Here is a 26,597-nt window from a genome sequence, read left to right as displayed (position 1 = left end):
GGCTGGCTCGGGCCTGCAGGCCACAGCCTCAACTATGTCAGATTGTTGTACTCAGCCGATTATATTTCCCGACTTCCTACCCCTAAACTGTCTTCTGGGCTCTAATAACGAAACTAATTTATAGTTATCGTTAAAAGTTAGATCCTGATGTTTCTTGGCAATAGTTAGGCGTCAGAAACCGGTAAATGCTGTGCTCTGAGTACGATGACCTGGCAACGGTAGCTATACATATTTTCATATTATTGTTCTGTTGTTTATTCAATGTATTTTAGTTAGTTTTTGGTAATAAGGATTCTTTACGAAATACAATTATAACATTACGTTCTTCTAGTTAGGAAACGTACTGAATCCTGGATTGGCTGCAGTGATGTTAGGTGCGCCTGTTGTCCAAAATTTTGGACAAGGATGGAAAATATAACATACCAAGAAAATATGACATAGTATCTGTGCGGCTAAGGGCTACCAAGGCAGGAGCATTTCGGGGGACGTGTAAACTCCACGTGTGGCACAACTCATCGCTGTCAGGCAACACAGTGATGGCAGTGGAGCATTGGTTAGAGAGGCAGGGTTTTTTTTTTTAATTTTCACACATTTTCTTATTTCTTTTTTTTCATAATGTTGTTTTAGTGTAATGTTAAGTTTATAGGTCATAGAATTAGGAATGTCTTCTAGTTTAAGTAAATTTTGTAATTGATCTTTGTACCATTCCTATATGTGTTTTTATGACCGCAAAGTTTGTCCGGAATTCCGGACATTGATAGTAACCACGTTATTCCAGCAACGATAGTAATCTAGTGTTAAGCTAGGTTCCTGGTGCCTAGGCAGGTTGGTAAGGTTGCAGCTGATTGGCTGCACCGCTCTCGCAGGCACCCGTGTCAGACCACATCTTGCATGCTGGAGTGAGACATGTTTCTATATTATATGCCATAGTTCTCCTCATATATGAGATAGCCAGTTTTGGTTGACACCATCAGACTCAGCAGTTATTGTAAAATTAAGATGTATTGTAAAAACTCGACAAACAAAAAAGAAAATGGTATTACGATGAGTTGAACTGTGAAGATGTTAAAAAGATGTTTATAAAATGTTTTACTTATGCCTGCTATTTTTAACAGTTGTTCATTGACTACAGAAATATACCATTACATTGCGAAGGAAAATTTCTCGTGAACACGATAGTGTGATCAGAATGCAGACAAAGCTCCACATATTGGAAACACAGAGTTATTTATGTCACTCGCTGCAGCCATCATGGCGTGCGCGGCACTTGGCGAAGTGAAGTTAGACACTAAAAGCTGCTGGTCCCCCGCTATGTTGGTGTGCTGGTGGCACAATTCCTTTTCACAGAATATCAGAATATCACGTGTAAGTGGTATTGTCAGTGATATGTATTTTCATGCTCTAGAACACTTACCTTAAGGAAATCATTGCTCCATTTTGGTTATTTGCAGTGACACTTTCACACATAAAAGGTGTTCTAGAGGATAGAGTACTTAGTGTACCCTTATTTACAAAGGAGGAAAAACAAAGTCACAGTTTCATCATAAGGTTCATCATCATTGCAAAATCCACGAGTAATGTCAAATTCAAAATATAAATGAGTAAGGATAAAGATATACAAGTACAGTCACCTCTTGATTTACACGAGGGTTACGTTCCTGGAGATGTCGTGTTATTTAAAATTGCGTTATTTTAACAATTTCCCAATAAGAAGCAATAGTAATAGAGGGAGTTACGTTCCTGGACACCGGGAAAGTCTGCCTATTTTGGGGATTTTGTTAAAAAACACATTATTAATGCATTAGTAGGTCACGGAAACTACAAAAACACACTTTCTCATTTCATTTACATTTGTACTTCACTTTCAACACTTGACATTTGCTTTGGCCACCGACCCTCCTCACCCCGCGTTCTGACGTTCTGACGCTCTCCCCAAAGTTGGTCACTTTCTATTATCAATTTCACGGCTCTACCTAAGCCAGTAGCTTTAGATTTATAAGCATTCGTTTAATCCATCCTTCCTCTTCAGTCTGTCTCAAACCCAAAGTCTCTACGTCATGTGGTGTTTCTGTGGTGATGTGATGAAGTGCAGTAACTTTTAGGTCAGAGCAAGCTTGTGTTCACAGTGCTGCGTATGTTGTGGTTGGCAGCCGCTCTCCCCTCCACGTACTCGACCCCATTACAAACCCCCTTCATTACCCTCGTGTTTTCAACTTGATAACCCTGAAGGGTGGTGGGATGCATCTTCAGGGGCCTGATTATCACTTCCACCATCACCGTAATGAGACTGAACTTCAGGATGGCCACCAAACTGAGGTTGCACAATAACGGGGCTCAGCCTTCCTGATAAGATGAGGGGTTGGAGTTCAATGTTGTTGATGTCACTGTCTTCACCACCAACACCGATTTCAAAGCTTGAAAAAGTCACTTTCACTATCACAGAGGTCTTTTCTCCCCTAGAGTCTCAGCGTGGTTCCCACCAGAAGTAGTGTGGGTGCGCGTGACGTCATGGATTAAACGCGTTAAATCGAAAATATCGCTTTAGTTAATCGTATTTCCTGAAATATAAACTCGTCTTAAATCAAAAATGTGTTGTTTAAACTCGTGTTAATCAAGAGGTGACTGCCGTATTTGACGGCTTATAAGATGCACTTTTTTTTCCAGAAAAACAGACCCAGAAAATCACCCTGCATCTTATAAGGTGAAGGTTCAGTTTTTGTTTACTGGCTAGTGGAGTTTTAGTGGTACACTGGCACTCAAAGTAAAGCGGATGTTTGTTCACCAAACTTCTCAGCAAACGTAAACAAAGTGGCAATCACTGCTTTGCCAATAATGGCAACTTTTTCTCAGGTAGCTATGTATTACTAGTACTTACTGCTACTGCCATGAGAACTCTTACTTTAGCAGACGACGCCATGTCGATACAGGGCAAGTGCTTTGTTTACATTGTGGATGTGGATACGGGCAACTGACCTTGGCTGTGTGTGACGCACACCCGGAAAAGTTGGAGTTGCCGGTTGCCTTAGCTGGCGCCAACTCAGTGGGAAGAAAAAAGCACTGTGTGACACCAGCTTGCGGATAACTGTGACAAAAACGGCCATTGTGACACCACCTTAAGGCAGTAAAGCCACTGATAGGGTGAGCGCCGGCGATGACGTTATCGAACTCCCAGTGAATCACAAATGTGTTTTCAGAACTGTCAGCCAATTGTAAGGCAGCCGCCTTCAACTGCGGCTTCAGAACAACCCGTTCTCTCTTCCCGTTCTCTCTCTCTCTAGCCATAGCCACAATGCTTGGAGGAAAACATCCTGTGTGATACTACCTTTAAGGATAGCGTGTGTGACGCCGATGGCAAGTAGACGTGACCCGTACGTGTCAAAGCTGTGCGAAACTCGGGGTGATAATGCATGAAAGTCGGGATGGTAAGAATTTAGGACTAACCGCGAAACTCTTGGGTCGTAAAACTCGGATAGCGCGAAACTCGAGAGGGTACTGTACGTTCCTTGGAAAAAGAAAAAAACGGGGAGAGAACGGGTTGTTTTGAAGTCGCTGTTGAAGGCAGCTGCCTTACGATTGCCTGACAGTTTCAAAAACACGTTTGGGATTCGCCAAGAGCCCAATGACGTCATCACCGACGCTCACCCTATCAGCGGCCTAACTGCCTCAAGGCAGTGTCACACTGGCCATTTTCGTCCAACTGTTGGGGTTACAGGCAACGTCTGTACGCCCAACCGGGAGTGAGGTCGTGTTTATCCGTAAGCTGGTGTCACACCGGGCCTTTTTCTTCCCACCACGTTGGTGGCAGCTTGGGCAACTGGCAACCCCACTTTTCCGGGTGCGCGTCACACACGGCCAAGGTCAGTTGCCCGTATCCACATCCACAACTTAAACAAATCACTTGCCCTGTATCAACATGGCGTCGTCTGGTAAAGTAATGGCTGTCGTGTCTTGTGCTGCCATTACCCAAGTTATGGACTTGTTGCTGCAGTTAAATGGAGTGGGATGGCATGCCTGTGGTTCCTCCATGGTAGTTCTCATTGTCACCACTGCATGTGCACGGCCAACCCACCCATCTAGACTCAACCACATAAACACACGGGTCGAATAACAACACACACACACACACACACACACATCAGACTCATTAGGAACCATTGCAGATGTTTCTGACAAAGAGAAACTACTTCTTTTTGAGTGTGTTAGAACGTATTTGGTTAGTGGCTCACATGAACCAAACCAGGCTCTTGGCAAGAAGAGAGCAGGTGTCTTTAACACTGCTCTCTTCTTGCCATTGGGTATGTTTGGTTTGTATGAACCACTCACCAAATAAGTTCTAACACACTCTAGGAAATGGCAAAACCATTTCTGTTTATGAGAAAGCATCTGCCATGGTTTACAATGAGTCTGGTGTGTGTGTGTGCGTGTGTGTGTGTGTGTGTGTGTGTGTGTGATTTTTGTTACTCGATCCACGTGTTTATGTGGTTGAGTCAAGATGGGTGGGTTGGCCGCTCACGTGCAGTGGTGACAATGAGAACTGGCATGGAAGAACCACAGGCATGCCACACCCACAACAGCTTCTTCCTTCCATTTAACTGCAGCAACAAGTCCATAACTTGGGTAATGGCAGCACAAGCCATGACAGCCCTTACTTTAGCAGACGACGCCATGTTGATACAGGGCAAGTGCTTTGTGCCATGTTCATACAGGCAACCGACCTTGGCTGTGTGTGACACACACCCGGAAAAGTTGTTGCTGGTTGCCCAACCTGCCACCAATGCGGTGGGAAGAAAAAGGCCCAGTGTGACACCAGGTTATGGACAACTGACAACTCGCTCCTGGATGGGCGTACGGGCGTTGCCCGTAGCCCCAATGGTTAGAGGAAAACGGCCAGTGTGACACAGCCTTAACCCTGGAATGCTAAGGAGGTGTTTACACACAAGAATGCTAATTTGGGTAGATTTTACCCATGTTTTGAAAAAATAAACAAAAATAGTTTAAATCAATTTTTTTTTATTCTCAAAAAATAGAAAGAAACTTTAACACTTTACCTTCAAGATGACATCAGAAAAAAATTCCTTTGTTTGGTAAAAATAAACATGTAATGGGTAATTGAAAACAGTAACCAAAAACACTAAATTTGCATATGCCTAATGAAAAAAATCATGTATTTTCTGATATTGAGAAAACAATTCAGCTACTGCAGACTTGCACTTGAGTCCTGAGAGCCCTACTCCAGCCAGCCACAGCTTCCAGGGACACTTGGTTTGCTGTAGGGGATGGCGTAAAATAATGGTAAATTTCTGGTCACGAAAGTTGAGTTGTTTTGTATTATATATTTTTATATGATGTTTTATGTTGTTATATGTTGTTTGTTATATTTGTTATATATGTAGTTATATGTCGTTTTATTATGTAAATGTTTTAAAATTAAAAAAAAAATTATTATATATTTTATATTTTTTAGCCCCTGTAAATTGACCAAACTTTATGTTTTATCATCATTTAGACTTCTTCAAAACTAATATCAGTTACCTTCAGGTGCACACACTCAGTGCACACAGGATAGTAGTGCCTCGGGCATACGCTTTTCTGGCACATGTGGCACCTGTGGCGGGTCTTCCGGTCACTTCCCTTGGGACAGTACTGGCACCTCAAGGGTATTGGCACTTTCAGCTGCTACTTGGCCTGCAGAGTCTGCAGCTCTGCCATGTGAGGGGATTTTCAAGATTAAGGAAAGGAGAAGCTTGAGTTTCTGCCTCAGGTGTGGTGTGCGTACCCTGCTTGACACCCAGGGTGTGATGAGTTCAACAGCCAATTCCTGCATGAATTTCTGCCTAATAAGGGGTTTCTCATTTTTACTTTTCTTGTTGGCTGCATGAATTACCCAGGAGTTCAGAGTTGCTGCATTGATAATGCCATACATGAGGCAAAGAGGCCACCTTCTTGTTTTTCTTGAAGAACTGTAGATGGAGGTCATTTGGTTGAAGGTGTCGACTCCTCCTTTAGTTTTATTGTAGTACTCACTGATTTCAGGCTTTCCTTCATCTGGTACTCTTCCTGTGTTGTGCATTGTTGACAATAGGGGTACTGGTTTATTTGTGCTTTCGGTTGTTGGTGACGCATAGGAAAGGAGAGTCATGTCTTTTGTGTACAAGAAGGCAGATGATCCTCGAGACCGATTTTCTTTTGTCTTCATGACTGCTGATATTTCCCTTTTCACCACTTTTACAGGTCCAACCAGAGTTAGGCCACCAATGTCGGGTATACATCCAGTGGCGTACCCAGAAAATTGAAAAGGGGGGGGCCAATATATATATATATATATATATATATATATATATATATATATATATATATATATATATATATATATATATATATATATATATATATATATATATATATATATATATATATATATATATATATATATTATTGAGGGATCCCATACAGCTTGAGGATTCGGGTTAGATCGCTAGGGTAAATTTATTATTTTTTATACATACACGCATTGATACATATATATACATTTTTTTTTTTTTACAACTTAGGAAACAGTTCAAGGGCGTAAATAAAATAAAAAATAAAAAAAAAGCCCGCTACTCACTGCTCCCAAACAGAGGTCAAAGGAGTGTCCAAAACGAGAGGCCAATTTCGGGAGAAGAGGTGTCCTGATACCCTCCTCTTGAAAGAGTTCAAGTCGTAGGCAGGAAGAAATACAGATGAAGGAAGATTGTTCCAGAGTTTACCAGCGTGAGGGATGAAGGAGTGAAGATGCTGGTTGACTCTTGCATAAGGGGTTTGGACAGTATAGGGATGAGCATGAGTAGAAAGTCGTGTGCAACGGGGCTGTGGGAGGAGGGGAGGCATGCAGTTAGCAAGTTCGGAAGAGCAGTCAGCATGAAAATATCGATAGAAGATAGAAAGAGAGGCAACATGACGGCGGAATTTGAGAGGTAAAAGACTATCAGTATGAGGAGGAGAGCTGATGAGACGAAGAGCCTTTGACTCCACTCTGTCAAGGAGAGCTGTGTGAATGGAGCCCCCCGACACATGAGATGCATACTCCATATGAGGGCGGACAAGGCTCCTATAAATGGATAGCAACTGTGCGGGGGAGAAGAACTGGCAGAGACGGTACAGAATGCCCAGTCTTGAGGAAGCTGATTTAGTAAGAGATGAGATATGAAGTTTCCAGTTGAGATTTTGAGTTAAGGATAGACCGAGGATGTTTAGTGTTGAAGAAGGTGATAGCTGAGTTTTGTCAAAGAATAGTGGATAGTTGTTTGGAAGATTGTGTCGGGTAGATAGGTGGAGAAACTGTTTTTTTTGAGGCGTTGAAGGACACCAAGTTCCTCTTGCCCCAGTCGGAAATAATAGTAAGGTCTGAGGCTAAGCGTTCTGTTGCCTCCAGCCCTGAATCGTCAAATAATACATTGAATACATTGTGCATTTTAGAAATTTGTTGGTAGCATATAAGTTCAACATAAATCTGTAAGATTTTAAATAATCTTTAAAGTACTAATTTTATGTTACTTGAGCGAATTTAACATTACTTTTAAAATCTTGTTCATTTCTGTAATTTGGACTGCAAAAAATTTACCCTCGAAACAACACTGCTTACTTTAGAACTACATGTTCTGATAAAAAAGTAATATACTGGCAAGGAAAAATATGTTATATTCATATAACATGTATAATCTTCGTTTATACAGGCTGCTGCTCTGTAATACATATTTTTACAAGATACTTGGAAACTGGGTCAGGTATTTTATGAATATAAAATAAAAATTAACTAGATGAATTAGATTAGTTACTGTTAACAACAATACATTGAAACTGGTTTACCTCAAATTTATGCGTCTGTTCCTACGTGCAAATTCATCAAGGACTTCATGATCAAGATTTGTGTCACAATAGACAAAGTAAGGCCAGTCCATTTAAACGACTTTCACTCATTGTGTTCCTAAGGTATGTTTTAAGCAATTTAAGGGCACTAAAGGATCGCTCATTGGTGGAAGTGATAACAGGTAGGGTTGAAAAAATTGCAATAAGGTGGAAAAATTTGGATATGTGCCCAAATTTTTGGCACATACCAATGTCTCAACAACTTGCTTTGACCTCTCATGAGATTCACCACGCTTCCAATATCTCTTCCCCCGTAGATATTCATCTTCAACGAGATCTGCATCTCCATCAAGAAATTTTCCAAAAAATTCAACTGCCTCCTTCAGTTCAATAAAATCAGTATCAACTGAAAGAGAGGGAACAAGATTTCCCAACAAAATACTCCTAATGTGTTTAGATGCAAACCTTTCCCTGAGTTGTGCTATAGCAGTGTCCGAAAATGGGAGAAAAATAACTCTTTGATAGTACTCCTGCAGAGTTGCTGTTGGAGGGTTAACCTTAATTATGTTTATGATGACCACTGATTGTTCAAGGCTTCTGGATGATATCTCCGTACCTTTCCTCAGCTTGGGCAAAAAGTTGGTTGAACTTATTTTCATCACGATAGGACTGAAATGCATCTATGCAGCTCTGTTTAGCTACACTTCCAAGAGCACCTATCAGTTCTTGTTGTGACCCCTGCAGCTTTTCTGGCAAGAGTTTAGTGACACTTAGAACTGAAGTGAGCACTTCCAAACTCATGAGAAAACTTGGGTCACTTATTGCTTTAGATTAGGCTTGGCTGCTGATTCTTCACCTAACGTGTTTTGCAGTAATTATTCTTAATCATTATTTCATTATTTACCTACCTGATTAACTGAATTATCCGGGGCATCAGGCGAGTCAGTGGTGACTTTCCTACACCAGATAGAGTACGCACGTGATGCGTTTTCTGGCGTTTTGTGACCAAGGAGGAAATATGTAAAGAATGGAAAGGCACAAATTCCAAGCTCATGAATTCAAGAAATGACACACGCTATAGAAAAAAAGTACTACATAAAAAGAAAGTGAAGTCTATCAATCATAATTTTCAGAAATTTGGAATTTTTGGTCAGAAAATATTATACGGATAACATGAATAGGCTACGGCCACGTGAGCCTATATAGTCATAAGAACATAAGAACATAAGAACGCAGGAGTCTGCAAGAGGCCGGTAGGCCTGTACGAGGCAGCTCTTTTGACCCTAAGCTCCCGTGTATCTAACCCCACCTAACATCGCTGTCCATGAATTTATCTAGTCTATTTTTGAATGTGACAATTGTACAATTGTATTGGCACTCACCACACCACATGACTGCTATTCCACTCCACCACCCTGTTGTAAACCATTTTGCCTATGTCCCTGTTAAATCTGAATTTATCCAGTTTAAACTCATTTCGTGTCCTACCCGGTTCTCCAAAAAACCTTGAATATGAATGTCTCCTATTAAAGCCCTTCATCCATTTATAAACCTCGATCATGTCTCCACGCACCCTTCGCCTTTCTAGAGAATGCAAGTTTAACTTTTTGAGTCTTTCCTCGTATGGCAAGTTTCTCAACCCCTGAATCATCTTAGTCATCCTCCTCTGCACCGATTCTAACATTTTGATATCCATTCTATAGTAGGGTGACCAGAACAGAACAGCATAGTCAAGATGAGGTCTAACTAATGCTAAATATAGTTTAAGGAAGACTTCTGTTGCTTCCCTCTTGAAATAAATCCCAGTACCCTATTAGCTCGATTTCTAGCTTGAGTGCATTGTGCCCTTGGACGGAGATCAGAGCTCACTAACCCTAAATCCCTGCACTCCAGACCTACTTATGAGAGTGTCATTTAAGCAATAGTTATGTGAGAGGTTGTTCCTACCACACTCAGAATACTGCACTTCCCTACATTGAACTCCATCTGCCATTTATCCATAGTATAATCTATTGAGTTCACCTTGGAGAATACTAGCGTCCTGATCCGACTCAATTACTCTACCGATCTTGGTATCATCTGCAAATTTACTAACATCACTACTAATTCCTGTGTCTAAGTCATTGATATAAATAATAAACAAAAGTGGACCTAATACCGAACCTTGTGGGACCCCACTCGTAACACATCCCCAGTCAGATCTTTTACCATTGATTTGCACTCTTTGCTTCCTATTGCTAAGCCACGCCTTGACCCAGTTCAAAACTTTACCCTCTACTCCGTGAGCCTGTAATTTAAGCAACAGTCGTCAATGAATGTTTCTCAAAATAGATTACCTGCTCTTATTCAACTCAGCAGCTCCATTGTTCAAGTGCTGAACATACAAGTCACTCAGCCACTCTACACTGTCCACTGTCAAGAACAAAAAGGTCATTAAAGGTGGTAATATAGCGGCAAAAGGTCGACCTTACAGGTCCCATACACGTCTCGTGTTGCCTGCCACTCTCCCCGTCATAATACAGAAGCACATTACATACTCACCACTGTCACGAGACAAGTTCACTTGGTGTCTCTACAGTATAATTATATAGTCCTCCAATCACTTTGACAGCACCTTACACCTAAAATCAAGTAAATCTGAGAGGCAAGAAGGAGAGAAGGCACACTTACGACTTTCGTGCTCTCTCTCTCTCTGCCAGAACCATCCCAATTCTTCTTGTCTCCCCGCTCCCGCTACAAACATCCCTCTGCCGCTTTCAGTTGACAGCTTGACATCGCACTCTACACACAATTTTATGAACCCATCATTTAGCACCTTCCTTTTTTTATCACTCAGAGCACACCTTATATCCTACCATTAACTTAAACCAAAACCAAAAGGGAAATAACTCGGTCAGTCGGTGCCACTAAGCTCTCAACTCCACACACACACACACACACACACACACACACACACACACACACACACATTCGTAATCTTAATACTAATATACATAATCCTATTATTTTCCTGTAATATTTGTTTATTCATTATTATTTTTTCTTTGCTAAAGGGGGGGTCATGGCCCCATGGCTTCCCCGCTCGGTACACCACTGTATACATCAACTGAAAACAACAAAAAAGTTGCATAAATGCTAAAAATGGGTAATTATCACCCATGCGATAAATAGTACATTAACACAGGTAACTCTCGATTTATGTGAGTATTGTGTCCTTGAAGAGGTCGCGTAAATCAAAAACAATGTAAATCAAACAAGAGGTAGGTTTCTATTGAAAAATAAATATTCACTTCATTAAGTGGAGAGAGAGAGAGAGAGAGAGAGAGAGAGAATATCAATATCACCGAGATATCCACTCAGGCACTCAGTCTTAGCCTCACACGTGTGAGGAAGAAATGAGGGACACCATGAGCAACTGGCTAGTATTGGTACCGATACCAAGCATTCTGGTACCGGTACCGTACCATATAGCTGGTACCATATGTACCAGTACTGGTACCGTATGTACCGGTACTGGTACTGTATGTACCGGTACTGGTACCGGTATCTGCCCACCCCTATTGTTGAGTAGCGTGGCAGTGTGGGTACTGTATTGTTGTTTAAGTGGCACGCGTAAAGAACTGAGCTCAGCCGTGTGGCCGCGGCGCCGTGTGAGTCCAGTTGCGTGAGACATCTGGTGGCCACTCCATAAAATATCGCATATAAATGAAAAAAACTTTAAATTAAACATTTATTTGGATTTTGGACCCCACGTTATTTAAAAAATGCGTAAACCAAACTCACGTAAATCGAGAGTTACCTGTACTACACATGGGTAAAAAACACCCTAAATCCAAGATCGCGGCAAATTCGCTGCGTCACGACTGACGCCACTACTACTGACAGAAAGAGGGAGGTGGAGGGGAAAGGTACATGGACCTCCAGCTTCTCACACCGTTTTCGTCATAAGTGACGTCATAAAAAAAATGGCGCTCAGGTGATTTCCACCCGAATTAGCATTTAAGGGTTAAGGCAGTGAGGTCGCTGATTGGGCGAGTGCCGGCGATGATGTCATTGAATTCCCAGCGAATCACAAGCATGTTTTCAGAGCTCAGCCAATCAAAAGGCTTTGTCTGTGACTTTAAAACGACCCGTTCTCTATTCCTGTATTCTTGCTTTTTCAAAGGTACGTATTTTGAGATAACAAGGGAGTAAAGGAGGACAAAAAAGTCAGCTTCTCCACGGGTCGGAACAAATAAGCGCTTTTTCAGTGTTTTCGATACCTCGAGTTTCGCGATCCTCAAGTTTAGTGCTATACCTTCAGAACAAAGCAAGCGTGAAACTCAGGAGGGTATTGTACAGTTAGATGAAATAACCATGGAATATTGCTTTCACTAGCTGCTAAGGACCTATGCTTTGATGTTGCAGATGAAGTAAAGGCATTAGGAGCAATAAGAGGAAAAGTGATGAATAATATGATTTTACGCGGCGTTCGACTTGCATAACCAAAAAATTCCAGTATGCCATTGCATTTGTAAAAAAAATTAAAAATACTTTGCATAGGGCTTTAGGCATATCAAATGAGTATTCACAGCCAAAATAAGAAAAATACTGATTAAATATTAATGGTGCTGCATTACCTCTTTGGATTCTTTTTGTGAGCAGCGAGTAGCAGGCTTTTTTTTATTGGTGTTTACTTTTTTGTGCCCTTGAGCTGTCTCCTTTGCTGTAAAAAAAAAAAATAAAGTATCGCTACACGTATACGTATGTGTATACGTATATGTATACATAAAAGTATATATACATCATTCTGTTTCACACATAAAAGTAAGCAACATCGATACCTATTTACCTGCAAAGTTTCAACACATTACTCCAGATAGTTTTGTTGGAGGGCCCAGGTGCCGCATACCCCCTTAACACGTCAACCGCGTTTGGCAACTCAGTGCCTTCGCCTGCCCTGCGGAACCTTCACGATGCTACCACGCCAGTGTCTGTCGGACTTTTGCAGAGAAAGGATGTATGTATCATTGTGAGAGGATTATTGTAGTGGAGTACTGTAGTGGAGAGCATAAAAATCCATGGTACAAATATATACCGAATCGTGGACCACTAGTATTTTTTCCCTCTGTCGCGTATTGGTGCACCATTGTACCAGGCATGGGTTGGCGCATATATGTACCAGTTCGTGACACATTGATGATATAATCTTGTTCCACTATTTGATGTAATTTTTATGATGCATTTATGAGTTACAGTACCCTCTCGAGTTTCGCGTTTGCTTCATTCCGAAGGCATGGCGCTAAACTCGAGGATCGCGAAACTTGAGGTATTGAAATCCATGTAAAAGCGCTTATTGGTTCCAACCCATGGAAAATAATGACTTTTTCCGACTTTACTCCCTTGTTATCACAATTTTTTCGACTTTACTCCCGTGTTATCTCGTAATACGTATCTTGTTAATAAGCAGAAAATAGGAAGTAAGAACAGATCGTTTTTAAGCCACAGTTGAAGGCGGCTGCCTTACAATTGGCTGGCAGTTCTGAATACACGCTTGTGATCCACGTGGTGTCGTCTGCTAAAGTAAGGGCGGTCGCTTGCGGTCACCCGTGGGACAGTTGGACAAACCTATATTTTTCTGGTAGTTTTCTGTGTGTTATGAAATAATCTGCTAACTCTTTCTGTTAAAAATCATGAAATCACTAATATCATGATTGACTTTTCAATGGCTATTGAACGTAAACCGCTGCCGCCGCCGCCGGAAAATAGCTCGCAGAGAGGTTCAGCTTGTTTACTGTTCCCTTGTTTCCCTCACCGCTCACAAAGATCACAAGCGGACAGACTAGAACAAAACCAGGCAAATTAATACTTTTAATGCTGTGTAATCCTACAGCACGCATGTTTGGTGGACAGCAGAATGACTGATTTCAGCGGGGAGATATTTCTTGCAACACCGGCCAGTGTAGTGGACCTTCTTCTTCTTCTTCTTTTGACCTGTAACACTTTGTATCACTTCTTAGGTCCTCCTCCTCCACACTTTTATACTTCACAACATGCACTTACAGCCGCTTTCACAGTCATTTTGTTTGTTGTGATCGTTACCAATAGTGGCAATCGCTGCTATAGTATTTCCACGTGAAACTGGCCGATGGGGTAGTGGCGGCTGCGGGGTTAGCCTAGCCCCGCACTTACCATACACTCTCAACATCTCTCGCTGCGTCTGCAGCAGCCACTACCCCATCGGCCAGTTTCACGTGAAATACTAAGTGACGATCGCAGCGGCGCCGCCATTGGTAACGATCAAAACAAACAAAGTGACTGTGAAAGTAGCCCTTAGTTACTTAACAGTGCACACTTACATATGCACTTCACCCTGAACTTAGGTGTTTTCTGTCCCTTCCTTTCCCTGATTTTGCTTTTCTATGCCCTTTTGCTACTTTTCACTATTACTTTTCACCGTCGCTGCCGTGCATTACAGGTCAAAAGAAGAAGAAAAGGAAAACAATTTTCATAAACTTGAGGAAAAGATTTTTGGACTGTAGTCCCACAGCACGGGGTGTTCTCTTATCTTGTTAATCAAGTAGTAAGCAAAGCAGCTCTGCCAGTCTATTTTACGAATCTCTTGGTGGGCCATCTTCCACTGCTTCTCACTCCTCAGCCACTGCCATCGTCTGTTTGTTTACATGCAGCCGTTTGGTACCCACGTACCCACGCTAGTACTCACAACCGATTTCCATTCATAAGGAGAACCAACAACTCGCTCCCGGTTGGGCATACTGGCAACCGCGATTGCCCATAGCCCCAATGGTTGGACACTGCCTTTTAAGGCAGCACGCATGACGCTGACGGTTGGTAGACGTGACCCGTACATGTCAAAGGAACGCGAAACTCGTGGTGGTAATGCGCGAAAGTCGCGATGGTAAGAATTTAGGACTAAGCGCTAAACTCGGATAGCACGAAACTCAAGAGGGTACTGTAGTATCAATACAATATTGTACATTTTGATCAGCTGTACATAAAATTATTAATAATGTTTTTTTCTCTCCTTTTCAACATAAATGAACCCGACTGTCTTTTACGGAGGACAATCGGATACCTCATCTGGTGATTCAGATGATTAAGATTTTTTTGTCAATTCAGGTGACCCAGATGATGAGCGCTCCAAAGAAAGTGACGAGTCAGAAACAGATAAAGAGCAGGATGGGGAACATTATTTTTTATTCAGTTATGAAAGCAAAATATTAATTTATCAGGAATTTTTCTTTTTTTATGTTATTTGCTGAGTGGTAATTTCCTCTACAGTTCAGCAAAATACACTGCAATAAATCAAACATTAGGATAATTTAATGTTCCAAGTCATTAGTAGTGATCTGGAGCATTATTTTTTTATTCTGATATGAAAGCAAAATTTTCATTTATTGGGAATTTTTATTCATTTATTTATTTTTTTACGTTATTTGCTATGAGGGGAATTTTCCTCTACAGTTGATTACTGTTACATAATGCAATGCTTACATTTTGGAAGTGAAATGTCACCAAACTTTATATGTATTTTCTATTTACATATATACTTATTACCTTATCATGTGTAACTGATTACCTGGTACCATTGCAACACATCTACCGTCATAATAAATACAAATTTACGCACAATTTTTTTATGTACGTGTATCGTGTTTGTAAAAGTTTATAGAAAGGGACATTCGGGCCACAGATGTACCAGTACGCAACAAGTGAAACATCTGCTCGGTGCACTGGCGGCCCAATACGCGGTTAACGTGTTAAGCCAATGAGGTACAATAATGGCAGGGAAAAGAAAATTTGTGGGTGAAATATTTTGCCGTGTGCTGCCAGGCCATCCCACCAAAAACCCCCTTGGGGTCCCCAAGCGTGTTGCAGTGGAGACTGAAACTCATCAAACTATTAGTGTGTGTGAGGGTCAAGACATTCAGCTGTGGCTGTACATGGCTAGTAGAGTGAAATTTACCCATAGTGTACATCTCATGACTCTATATTGGGCTGCCATGACTCTGTTTGAGAAAGACACCCGGCCATGTACATCCCTTACAGAAATACAGTAGATTAGGCGAGGGCAACACAATGTGTAGTACACACGTTGTTTGCATTGCTTCTGTAGGAAGTTGATGGCAGACTCTGTATAGAATACCAGTAATTATTAATACTTTCAAAAATACTTCATAAACATGATAACTCCAATTTAAGTTTTCATCAATGTGTACCCCAAGAAATTTTGCACGTTGAACATGTTGAATTGTTTCATCTTTCAACAACAGTGGAAGTATAGAATTCCTAACTGAATGATTTTGGGAGTTTGTAATTAGTTTTGGCTACAATAAGGTGTTATTAATTGGATTTAACTCATTGATTTAATAAAGTTAATTCATGTTGTGAATTCCAATGTAAAGAATCTTTACTTTCATTGGCTAATGAAAGACTGGTGTCATCAGCATAAAGAGTGAATTAATATTTTATGCTTGAATTTTTTATCACTTATATATACAAGAAAAGAAGTGGCCCTAGAATGCACATTTTATTCCATGTATATGCACTATAGCAGCGGAAAGTTGTGTTTACACACTCTCACCGGGAACACAATTTCCACGTGAACTGAAAGATATCTACACATAACTTTTAACCTAAAAAGCTTCCTAGTTTTATTTTGTACATTCTATTATAATCACTGATTTTTCAGATCACATTTTTTGCTGGGGCTTTACTAAATGAAGCAATCAACCTGGTGCTAAAGAACATCATTGCGGAGCCTCGGCCTCTGCAACGGGGTGGACTCTACACAGAGTATGGAATGCCATCCTCTCATTCACAGATGATGTGGTTCTTTGCCAGCTACTCAATTCTCTTCTTAATTTTTAGGTAAGTGTTCTACTTATATTTGGTATTTTATCAATACACCGGGTATTCGATATATGCGAGTTCGAAATATGCGAATTCGTTCATATGCGACTAACCTAAATGTGCCAAGTATTCGTTTTATGCGAGAAAAAATCATTGTTATGTGAGTAGCGGCGCTGGTGCGACTTGTTGGTGAGGTATGGTGGCCGACTCACGCTAGAGCACAGCGGATGCAAATGTTTTCCTGCACTTTCCTCGCCTATAATTAACCTTTTCCTCCCTCTGATCCTAAAGTTTATCCTCAGATAGCTAATTATCTGCTTAAATCGTACACTTTGAGTGTGTCTCCCCAGAAGCAATCAGCAGCTCTGGGCTATCAGACTCACAGAAGCTCTACCATGAATGGGGTACATATAACTTCGAGTATAATATCCATGTCTTGATTTCCCTTCAGTAAGATTCAAAACACATATGAATATACAATACGTGATATAGTAGAAAATAACATGCACATTTTAACTTAAGTTCGAGATTCCAGTATGTATTTTCATATTATATTTTACAGTTTATCTGTACTAATGTGCTTTATTGTTGCTTTAGTGCTTTATTATCGTCAAACATCGCTGGAATAGATGGTTAGAGGGTTCAAAAACGCGTCGTGGAACATAACTCCCTATAATTAATGGGATGATAAGTTCGATATATGTGAATTCACATTATGCAAGCTTTTTGCAGAATGTAACCATCGCATATAACGAATACCTGGTGTACTTATAAAGGGATCAATGTTCAGTCAAACCTTGGTTTACGAGTTTAATTCGTTCCAAAATTTTCCTCGCACACCAAAACACTCATAAATCAAAATGAATTTCCCCACTGAAATTAATGTTAAACCCATTAATGTGTGCCATATCTAAAAAAAGTATTTATATAATAATCATTTTACATGTTATTTTCTCCAGAATTAAAGTTATTTTACTAACAAATAGCAATAATAAATAAAGTAAACCCTCGATATAACGGACCCGCTTATAATGGATTTCGGATATAATGGAGAAGGTCAGACGGCCAGTAATCCATGGGGACCGACCGAGAAAAGTTTTTGAACCACCCGCCTCAGTTACCTACAATAGCGTCTGCTGGCCACCTCGCCCTCCTCCCTTTATCTGCTGCCCCATCCTTCGGATACCATAGTCTTATTCAGGCCACCTGATGAAATATTTTCCTTCCTGTGGTTTCCATTCAAATGAAGAATGTATGTGTTCCACAAGAAAGTCATATGCATCATTCCAGGTGGTAAATTTATATTGAAAATAGCCAAGTGTTTGTGAATGTCGGCACTGATAAAGCTTTAGGGGGTAGAGGGGGGCTAAGCCCCCAGTTAGTTAGGTTAGGGTCAGTTATGGTTGGTTAGTAAAATTATTTGGCACTCGGTGTGGGCGTGGAAATACACAGTGTGGGACGGGACATTTGCGCCGGCATGTGTGGTACAGTTCACTGGCCGGTGTCGCGAGAAATATCTCCTCGCAGAAATAAGTCGCTCTGATGTCTACCACGCGTGCGCACTGGTGTAATACATGGCAGGAAAAGCATTAATTTGCCTGGTTTTGTTCTAGTTTGTTCACTTGTGGTCTTTGCGAATGGTGAGTGAAACACAGGATCAGTAAGCAAGTTGAACATCTTTCTCTGTGAGTTATTTTGTGGCTGCTGCTGCTGCAGGCTGTGGCAGGTTTACAACAGGCATTGAAAAGTCAATCATTTAATGATTTCTGACAGAACCAGTTATCGGATTATTTCATAACACACCGAAAACTAAAAAAAAAAAAAAAGTTTTGTCTGCCAGTACGAGATTGGCGCACTTGTAAAATTTTACACATTCTTGTAACAATACGGACCCCCCGCAGGGCCCCAGTGTCAGCCTGGCAGGCTCAGTGCCTCGCAGTCCATTGCCAAATGTGCTATGCGGCTATACAAACAATGTGCACACAACATACATAATAAAGAAAATATATACTTACTTCTATTAGGTTCGTTGGTATTATTTTACTTTTTTTTTTTTCGCCGCTTATAACGGACTTTCAGCATTAACAGACTACGTTCCCCCCCAATTAGCCCGTTATATCAAGGGTTTACTGTAATATGAAACACTAATCAATGTGTTACAGTTGTTATGGAGACTCCCACAACCGCTGACTACGCTTGAGGGTTAGGCTTCACCCCGGGGTTTAGCAACCGCAGTTTCCCTATTCTTGAGGGGGCTTCATGGTGCAGTGGTTAGTACACTCGGCTCACAACCGAGAGAGCCCAGGTTCGACTCCCGGGCGGAGTGGAAAAATTTGGGCGGCTTTTCCGATACCCTATGCCCCTGTCCAAACAGCAGTGAATGGGTACCAGGTATTAAATGGGGGTTGTGTCCCATCTCCTTGGATCTGTTCCTTTCTATAATTCCTTCCCCTTCTGTCTCTCTCCGGCATATGACCACATATGCTGCACCGATTAAACAAAACTTTTTCCCTATTCTTGAGGCACCGGAACTATGTTTGACCACCAACGTGAAACTAACCCGAAATATTGTCCAAGCTGGAGGGTGAACGGGAGTCAGTCACGTCCTGGAGGGCATACAAGCTGCCGGGGTCGCCCCCGTTCCTGTAGCGAGCATCATATCCGCCGTTCATGTTTTCTTCTTTGCAGCACCATCTCTTTTAACCATCTTTCTGGGGATATTGTTAAAGCCCAAAGAACTCACGCTGTAGTGCTGAAAACATGACACGAGCGCATGGATGCTATTTCTACGAGTTTACAACGAGGACTGAGACTAGAGCCATCATCTGCCGGTCAAGAATTACCCTAGACCAAGCAAGAAATAGCCCCAAACCTTGTGAAATTCTTGTGTTTCTTGTTCTGGTGTGTCAGATGATAAAGTATTTCCCCCAATTCTTTGCAAGAATCGGGGGTCCTGCGCAAGTCGCGGCGGGGCTGGGTACAGCCACTGTTTTGCTGGCTGCACCTCCATAGGCCTATGGGAGTGACCATTTCCAGGGCTTCCTTTGGGTAACCCTGCCAGGTGGGGGTGGATATAGAGTTTATGAGGTTACTGTTGTGTTACTGTTGCACCACAGACCATTTTAAAGCATCACTGTAGGATAAGTAAGAACTTCCCAGTTTGAGAATATCATCGTCATCGTTAGAAACAAGAAAATGAAACGATGCCATTTGTCAATATTTTGTAGACAAAAAGGACATTTTAACACATATCTTGTGGCTGGCAGCAAACACGCCACCACGATGTTAAGATGATTTTGAATGTGAATATCTCCAGTTTGCCGGTAGCCACCGGACAGAGAAGAGTTCGGTGTTATGCTGGCGGCTTGTAAAGCATAATTGCGCCAGCAGAAAGTCTGACCCACATGGGGGCAGGCCGCAACAATATACAGTACCCTCTCAAGTTTCGTGCTTGCTTCATTCTGAAGGCATGGCGCTAAACTCGAGGATCGCGAAACTCGAGGTATTGAAATCCATGTAGTATTGGTACCGGTACCGAGCAGTCTAGTACCAGCACCGTACTGTATAGCTGGTATTGCTAGTACCGGTAACTGCCCACCCCTATTGTTGGGTAGCATGGCAGCGTGGGTACTGTATTGTTTTTCAATTGGCGCGCAGGAAGAACTGAGCTCAGCTGTGTGGCCGCGGTGCCGTGTGAGTCCAGTTGCGTGAGACATCTGGTGGCCACTCCATAAAATATCGCGTATAAGTGAAAAAACGTGTAAATTAAACATTTATTTGGATTTTGGACCCCGCGTTATTTAAAAAACGCGTAAACCAAACTCGCGTAAATCGAGTTACCTGTGTATATATATATATATATATATATATATATATATATATATATATATATATATATATATATATATATATATATATATATATATATATACAGGTAACTCAATTTACGCGAGTATTGTGTCCTTGAAGAGGTCGCTTAAATCAAAAACAATGTAAATCAAACAAGAGGTAGTTTTGTATAAAAAATAAATGTTCACTTCATTCAGTGGAGAGAGAGAGAGAGAGAGAGAGAGAGAGAGAGAGAGAGAGAGAGAGAGAGAGAGAGATATTACAGGTAACTTGCGATTTACACGAGTTTGGTTTACGCGTTTTTTATATAACGCGGGGTCCAAAATCCAAAGAAATGTTTAATTTACACGTTTTTTTCTCTTATACGCAATATTTTATGGAGTGGCCACCAGATGTCTCACGCAGCTGGACTCACACGGCGCCGCGGCCACACAGCTGAGCTCAGTTCTTCCCGTGCGCCACTTGAACAACAATACAGTACCCACGCTGCCACGCTACTCAAAAATAGGGGTGGGCAGGTACCGGTACCAGTACCGGAACTAACAGTACCAGCTATACAGTATGGTACCGGTACTAGACTGCTCGGTACCGGTACCAATACTAGCCAGTCGCTCATGGTGTCCCTCATTTCTTCCTCACATGAGTGAGGCTGAGACTGAGTGCCTGAGTGGATATCTCGGTGATATGGATATTCTCTCTCTCTCTCTCTCTCTCTCTCTCTCTCCACTGAATGAAGTGAATATTTATTTTTCAATAGAAACCTACCTCTTGTTTGATTTACATTGTTTTTGATTTACGCGACTCCTTCAAGGACACAATACTCGCATAAATCGAGAGTTACCTGTCTATCCATATCGCTGAGATATCCACTCAGGCACTCAGTCTCAGTCTCACTCATGTGAGGAAGAAATGAGGGACACCATGAGCGACTGGCTAGTATTGGTACCGGTACCGAGCAGTCTGGTACCGGTACCGTACCGTATAGCTGGTACCGTTACTACCGGTACTGGTACCGGTACCTGCCCACCCCTATTGTTGAGTTTATAGTATTGGTACTGGTACCGAGGAGTCTGGTACCGGTACCGTACCGTATATCTGGTACCGTTAGTACTGGTACTGGTACCGGTACCTGCCCACCCCTATTGTTGAGTAGCGTGGCAGCGTGGGTACTGTATTGTTGTTCAAGTGGCGCGTGGGAAGAACTGAGCTCAGCTGTGTGGCCGCGGCGCCGTGTGAGTCCAGTTGCGTGAGACATCTGGTGGCCACTCCATAAAATATCGCGTATAAGTGAAAAAACGTGTATATTAAACATTTCTTTGGATTTTGGACCCCGCGTTATTTAAATAACGTGTAAACCAAACTCACGTAAATTGAGAGTTACCTGCACTGGTGCTGTCTCCAACTGAACTCGCGTACTGTACCTCTCACACCCTTCTCTCTCTCTCTCTCTCTCTCTCTCTCTCTCTCTCTCTCTCTCTCTCTCTCTCTCTCTCTCTCTCTCTCTCTCTCTCTCTCTCTCTCTCTCTCTCTCTCTCTCTCTCTCTCTCTCTCTCTCTTTCTAGTATATAAACAAATATGGTTTTTATGATTGATTCTCTATCTGTTAGTGAATACTACAAAGAAATTTGTACAACACATGGCAGCATTGCCTCCGCGGCGTTGTCAGCTCAAGTCTGAGTCATGCTCCTCTCAACCCAACACACCGCAGTTGCCAGTTGCTCTGCCTGCTTTAATTATCTCATTTCTGCTGTTTTTTGGTGTGTGTCTGCCATCTGCCATACAATGTCAGCCATATGGCATAATTATGATAAAATATGGAGACTGTACCTATGGTGGCTGAGTTGACAGCGTGACGGCGCCGCGTTCTGGACGACGCGAGCTCAATCCCTGCCTGGTGCCACTAAGCTGGGATTTTTCAGCCGCCTCCGAGTGGCCTAAAACTACCCACATGCTGTCCAGACCACCTATCAACCCGGACTCTAGATTCTAAGATTAAAGATGAGCTCCGGGAGGGCAGCATGAGCTAATGCAAGATGGCGCCATTATAAACACTGGCCTGCACCACAACGGGCTGGGCCATACTATCAGGCCCCTCCAAAGACAAGCCTATATATATATATATTATATATATATATATATATATATATATATATATATATATATATATATATATATATATATATATATATATATATATATATATATATATATATATATATATATATATATATATATATATATATATATATATATATATATATATATATATATATATATATATATATATATATATATATATACGTGGAATGCCAGGACCGTCAAGCAAATTCTGACATTGTGAGTTATGCAGGGATGGCCAGGGAGTGGGGAAGGAGTGGTCACTAAGAATATTAAAATATTACACTTTGACCTTATTTCCACACCACCCAAGGGGTAAAGTCTTGGTGTATTTTTTTTAGAGGTTTATTATTATTATTACTATTATTACACACACACACACACACAGAGAGAGAGAGAGGCACGGTGCGTGAGGTCAGTTGAAGACGTGGCAACAGGGTCTAGCGGGCTGTCAACGTAAGAGCCGCCACTTAAGATTTGCTGGACTATAATTTTAAAACTTTATTAGTGGATTTTTGCTGCACATTGCTGTTTGTAGTATTTTGTGACAATAAAATGTATGATAAACATTTTTCATGACTAACCTAACTAATATTTTCCAGGTTACACCACATCAGTAGCTATGTAATGGAATTTCTGTGGAAGGTACTCGTTGCAGTTGGCCTTATCACAGCAGCCATTGCCGTCACATATTCCAGGTATGTTGAAATTTCCTTGACTCACTCAAATATAATGTAGATTTGCCAGAAAAGTAGACAAGTAGATTATGTTCTATTTTGAAATGAATATTTTACCACTCTGGGAGCATCTGGTTTAGAGGCCACTTTGTTATTAACAACATCATGAGGTTTTCTTCTAGTGATGAAATTTCTGAAAATAGTCCATAATTCTTTACATAACAAACATTTCCTAAGTTTTCTAAGGGAGATTCTCGTATGAAAGCTTTCCTCCTTATTTTTAGGGAAATAATATGATGTGTTCATATGTGTTCACTTGCCTGGGAACCACAAACGTCGTCCGGAAATCAGAAACAGCTTCAGTCCTGGGGCCATGACCCATTCCAGGACATTTACCATACTTGATCGTCAATATTCATTTATTATGCATGGAACATTAATGATCACGTGAGGGTCGTTGTTTCATTTTCTGCATTGTCTCCAAAGAGGCAATCAGGAAGCAATAGCAATGACAAGGGTATTATGGTATACAGACAATACAGAAAATGATGTAGCTGACACTCATGTGCTCAATAATTTTCAGTGCAATGCTCAATAATTTTCAGGGCATTGCACAGTGTCTGCCCTGGACTTTTACCACACTTTGTCCAGCATATTTAAGCAGCATATTAAAAAAAAATTAACTACAGCAAATTATTTGAAGACTTGTATTACATGTCAGCGAAACTAAAAAGCTTAGGTTAATGTACACAATTGTCGATGGACTTGTATAAAAAAAAGTAAGAATTAAAAGACTGTCTGAACAAAGCTAAACCAGATGTAATGTGCACCACTGAAACAAAACTAGCAAAAGGAACAGAAATGGTGGGAATAGAACAGTGCAGTTATAATGTACAGTAATCCCTCGTCTATCGCGGGGGTTATGTTCCAGAACCCCCTGCGATAAGTGAAAATCCGCGTAGTAGCGTCCTTATATTTTTTTATTATTTATATATTTTTAGGCTTTATAAACCCTCCCCACACTCTTACAAATCTTTCCCACACTCCTATTGACCTCTCCCACACTCTTATAAACACCTCCCATGACGTTTCGTTGTTACGACGCGGTCCCAATAAATGATACTATAATTCTTGTTTCGACTTTCGACATTTGCTTCGTAAATACGAACTTCGCGCAGGAATTAGTTTGGCGGGGCGGAAGAATACTCAGAGAAAGGACAATATGAGCGTAGCTCACTTCTTTTATATCACAATAAGGTAAATACAGAAGGGGAACGGGAGGAGAGGGACAGAGTGAGTCATGAAGAAAATACCGATAGAGGATGTAAGAAGGGAGAACAAGGAAGAGTAGTGGAGGAAACAGGGAGAGATAAAGAGGATGAAAACAAGGGTGTGGGGAGGGAGGGACAGTGGGGAGAGTCATGTCAGGTCCTGAGGGAGGGTCAGGTGAGGTCCTGAGAGAGAGTCGGGACTTCAGTCAGGACATGACCTGACCCTCACTTCCGGTCCCCCTCCCCACACCCTTTCCATTTCACCTTCTGTGTGTGTGTGTGTGTGTGTGTGTGTGTGTGTGTGTTTACAGCTAGGTAAACACACACACACACACACACACACACACACACACACAGTCATCAGCCGTCGAGGAGTAAACAACTGGGCCGCTCCGCTCCGAACCGTTGAAAAGACACAATCCTCGACCCACGCCAGCTATAGAGGAGGAAATATACCTGGTGTAGTGTTGCAGAGGCCTGGGCTGCGCTAATGTTGGTTCGGTGGGTCTCCATTAGTGCAGTTTAGTACGATGAGTGAGAAGGAGGAAGATCAGGGATGGATCACGCCAAGAAGCAGAAGAGGAAGAGCAGGAGGAGGAGACAACAACAGCGGGGAGGAAAGTGAGTACGAGGCTGGAGGTACTTCAGCTGAGTTCTCTGGTTTTGCGAGAAATGAGACGACATTATACAAGAGAGTGCTACTGATGGAAAGAAAACCGGATAAATGGATCAGCATGGTAAAGAGAAGGGATGAGGAAGAAGAGCAGAATAGAGTATTCCACAGCGACCTGAGAAATAGGATAAAACGACAAGAGGAAAATGAGAAGAAATTGATTGAGGAAAATGAGGAGCTAAAGGAAAAAGCAGCAAAGTACGAAAGATCAATGAAGGAAGGTTTGGGAGTGGTAAGAAAGGAAAATGAAAACCTGAAGGAACTGGTGAACAAAGAAGAACAAAGAGTTAGAGAAGAGGTGAAGACGTGGAGAGTGGAGAATGAAAAAGCAAATGTAAGCCTAAGAGAAGTAATAGAACAGCAAATGAAAGAGGATAAAGAAGACATGGAGAAAGAGGTAGTCAAGGCCTTAAAGAAAAATGAAGAATTAGTGAGAGAAGTAGCGGACAAAAAAAGAAGTGTTGTTAGTTTTGGGATGAAAGAAAAGAATATAACATATAAACCAAAAAGGGATAAAGAGGAACTGAAATCAGTCAAAGACCTGCTCAAGAACCTAAATGATGCAGAAAGGCAGAGTATCGAGGAGGAAGTAGACAAGATTTATAGAATGGGTCCATTTATTGAAGGGAAAACTAGACCAGTTAAGTTAAAACTAAAATCACAAATGGCAGCCGAAGACATACTATATAGAACAACTAAACTAAAAGAAATGGAAGGATGTAAGGATATATATCAAGAAAAATAGAAATGAGGAAGAAAGGATGAAATGGAATGAATTACTGGCAGAGACAAAAGTAAAAAATAACGCAAGATCTGAGGAAGAAAAAGAAGCATTTTTTTGGAGAATTTCAGAGAATACAGAGTTTGAGGAGATTGCTTAAGGCAAACAAAGGAGTAATACTAGTTGGCGATTTCAATTGCAAAGAGGTTGACTGGGAGAGGTTTGAGAGCAATGGTAGTGATGTGGCATGGCGGAATAGATTCTTGAATTTAATGATGGAAAATTTAATGATACAAAGGGTGAAGGAAAGCACTAGATATAGAAGAGACGATGAACAGGCAAGACTGGATTTGGTGTTGACAAGAGAAATTCACGTGAAGGATGAATTGAGGTATGATTGCCCCCTGGGAAAAAGTGATCACGTGCTCATAGAGATGGAAATGGAGGAGGGAGGAAGGGAACAAGACGAGACTTATAGAAGTGATAGATTAAACTATAGGAAAGCAGGGGTGGAAAACCTCAAGAAGTTTTTTGGTGAAATGGATTGGAAAGAGTTAATGAGTACAAGTGAAGTTCAAGGAAAATAT

At 41.4% G+C, this 26,597-nt stretch overlaps 1 protein-coding gene across 3 annotated transcripts in view; it reads left to right on the top strand.

Moving 5' to 3' along the window:
- LOC126997291 (dolichyldiphosphatase 1-like) overlaps positions 1 to 26,597 on the top strand; it is an 86,407-nt gene that overhangs the window by 40,909 nt on the left and 18,901 nt on the right. For all 3 annotated transcript variants that reach the window (XM_050858291.1, XM_050858290.1, XM_050858289.1), the window contains 2 exons: positions 16,541 to 16,719; positions 23,271 to 23,366. In XM_050858291.1, the coding sequence (XP_050714248.1) occupies positions 16,541 to 16,719; positions 23,271 to 23,366 (275 nt within the window). The remainder of the gene's footprint in view (positions 1 to 16,540; positions 16,720 to 23,270; positions 23,367 to 26,597) is intronic.

The sequence above is a fragment of the Eriocheir sinensis genome, chromosome 12 (assembly GCF_024679095.1).
Source record: "Eriocheir sinensis breed Jianghai 21 chromosome 12, ASM2467909v1, whole genome shotgun sequence".
Lineage (NCBI taxonomy): Eukaryota > Metazoa > Arthropoda > Malacostraca > Decapoda > Varunidae > Eriocheir > Eriocheir sinensis.
This window is presented reverse-complemented; position numbering and strand designations above follow the sequence as displayed.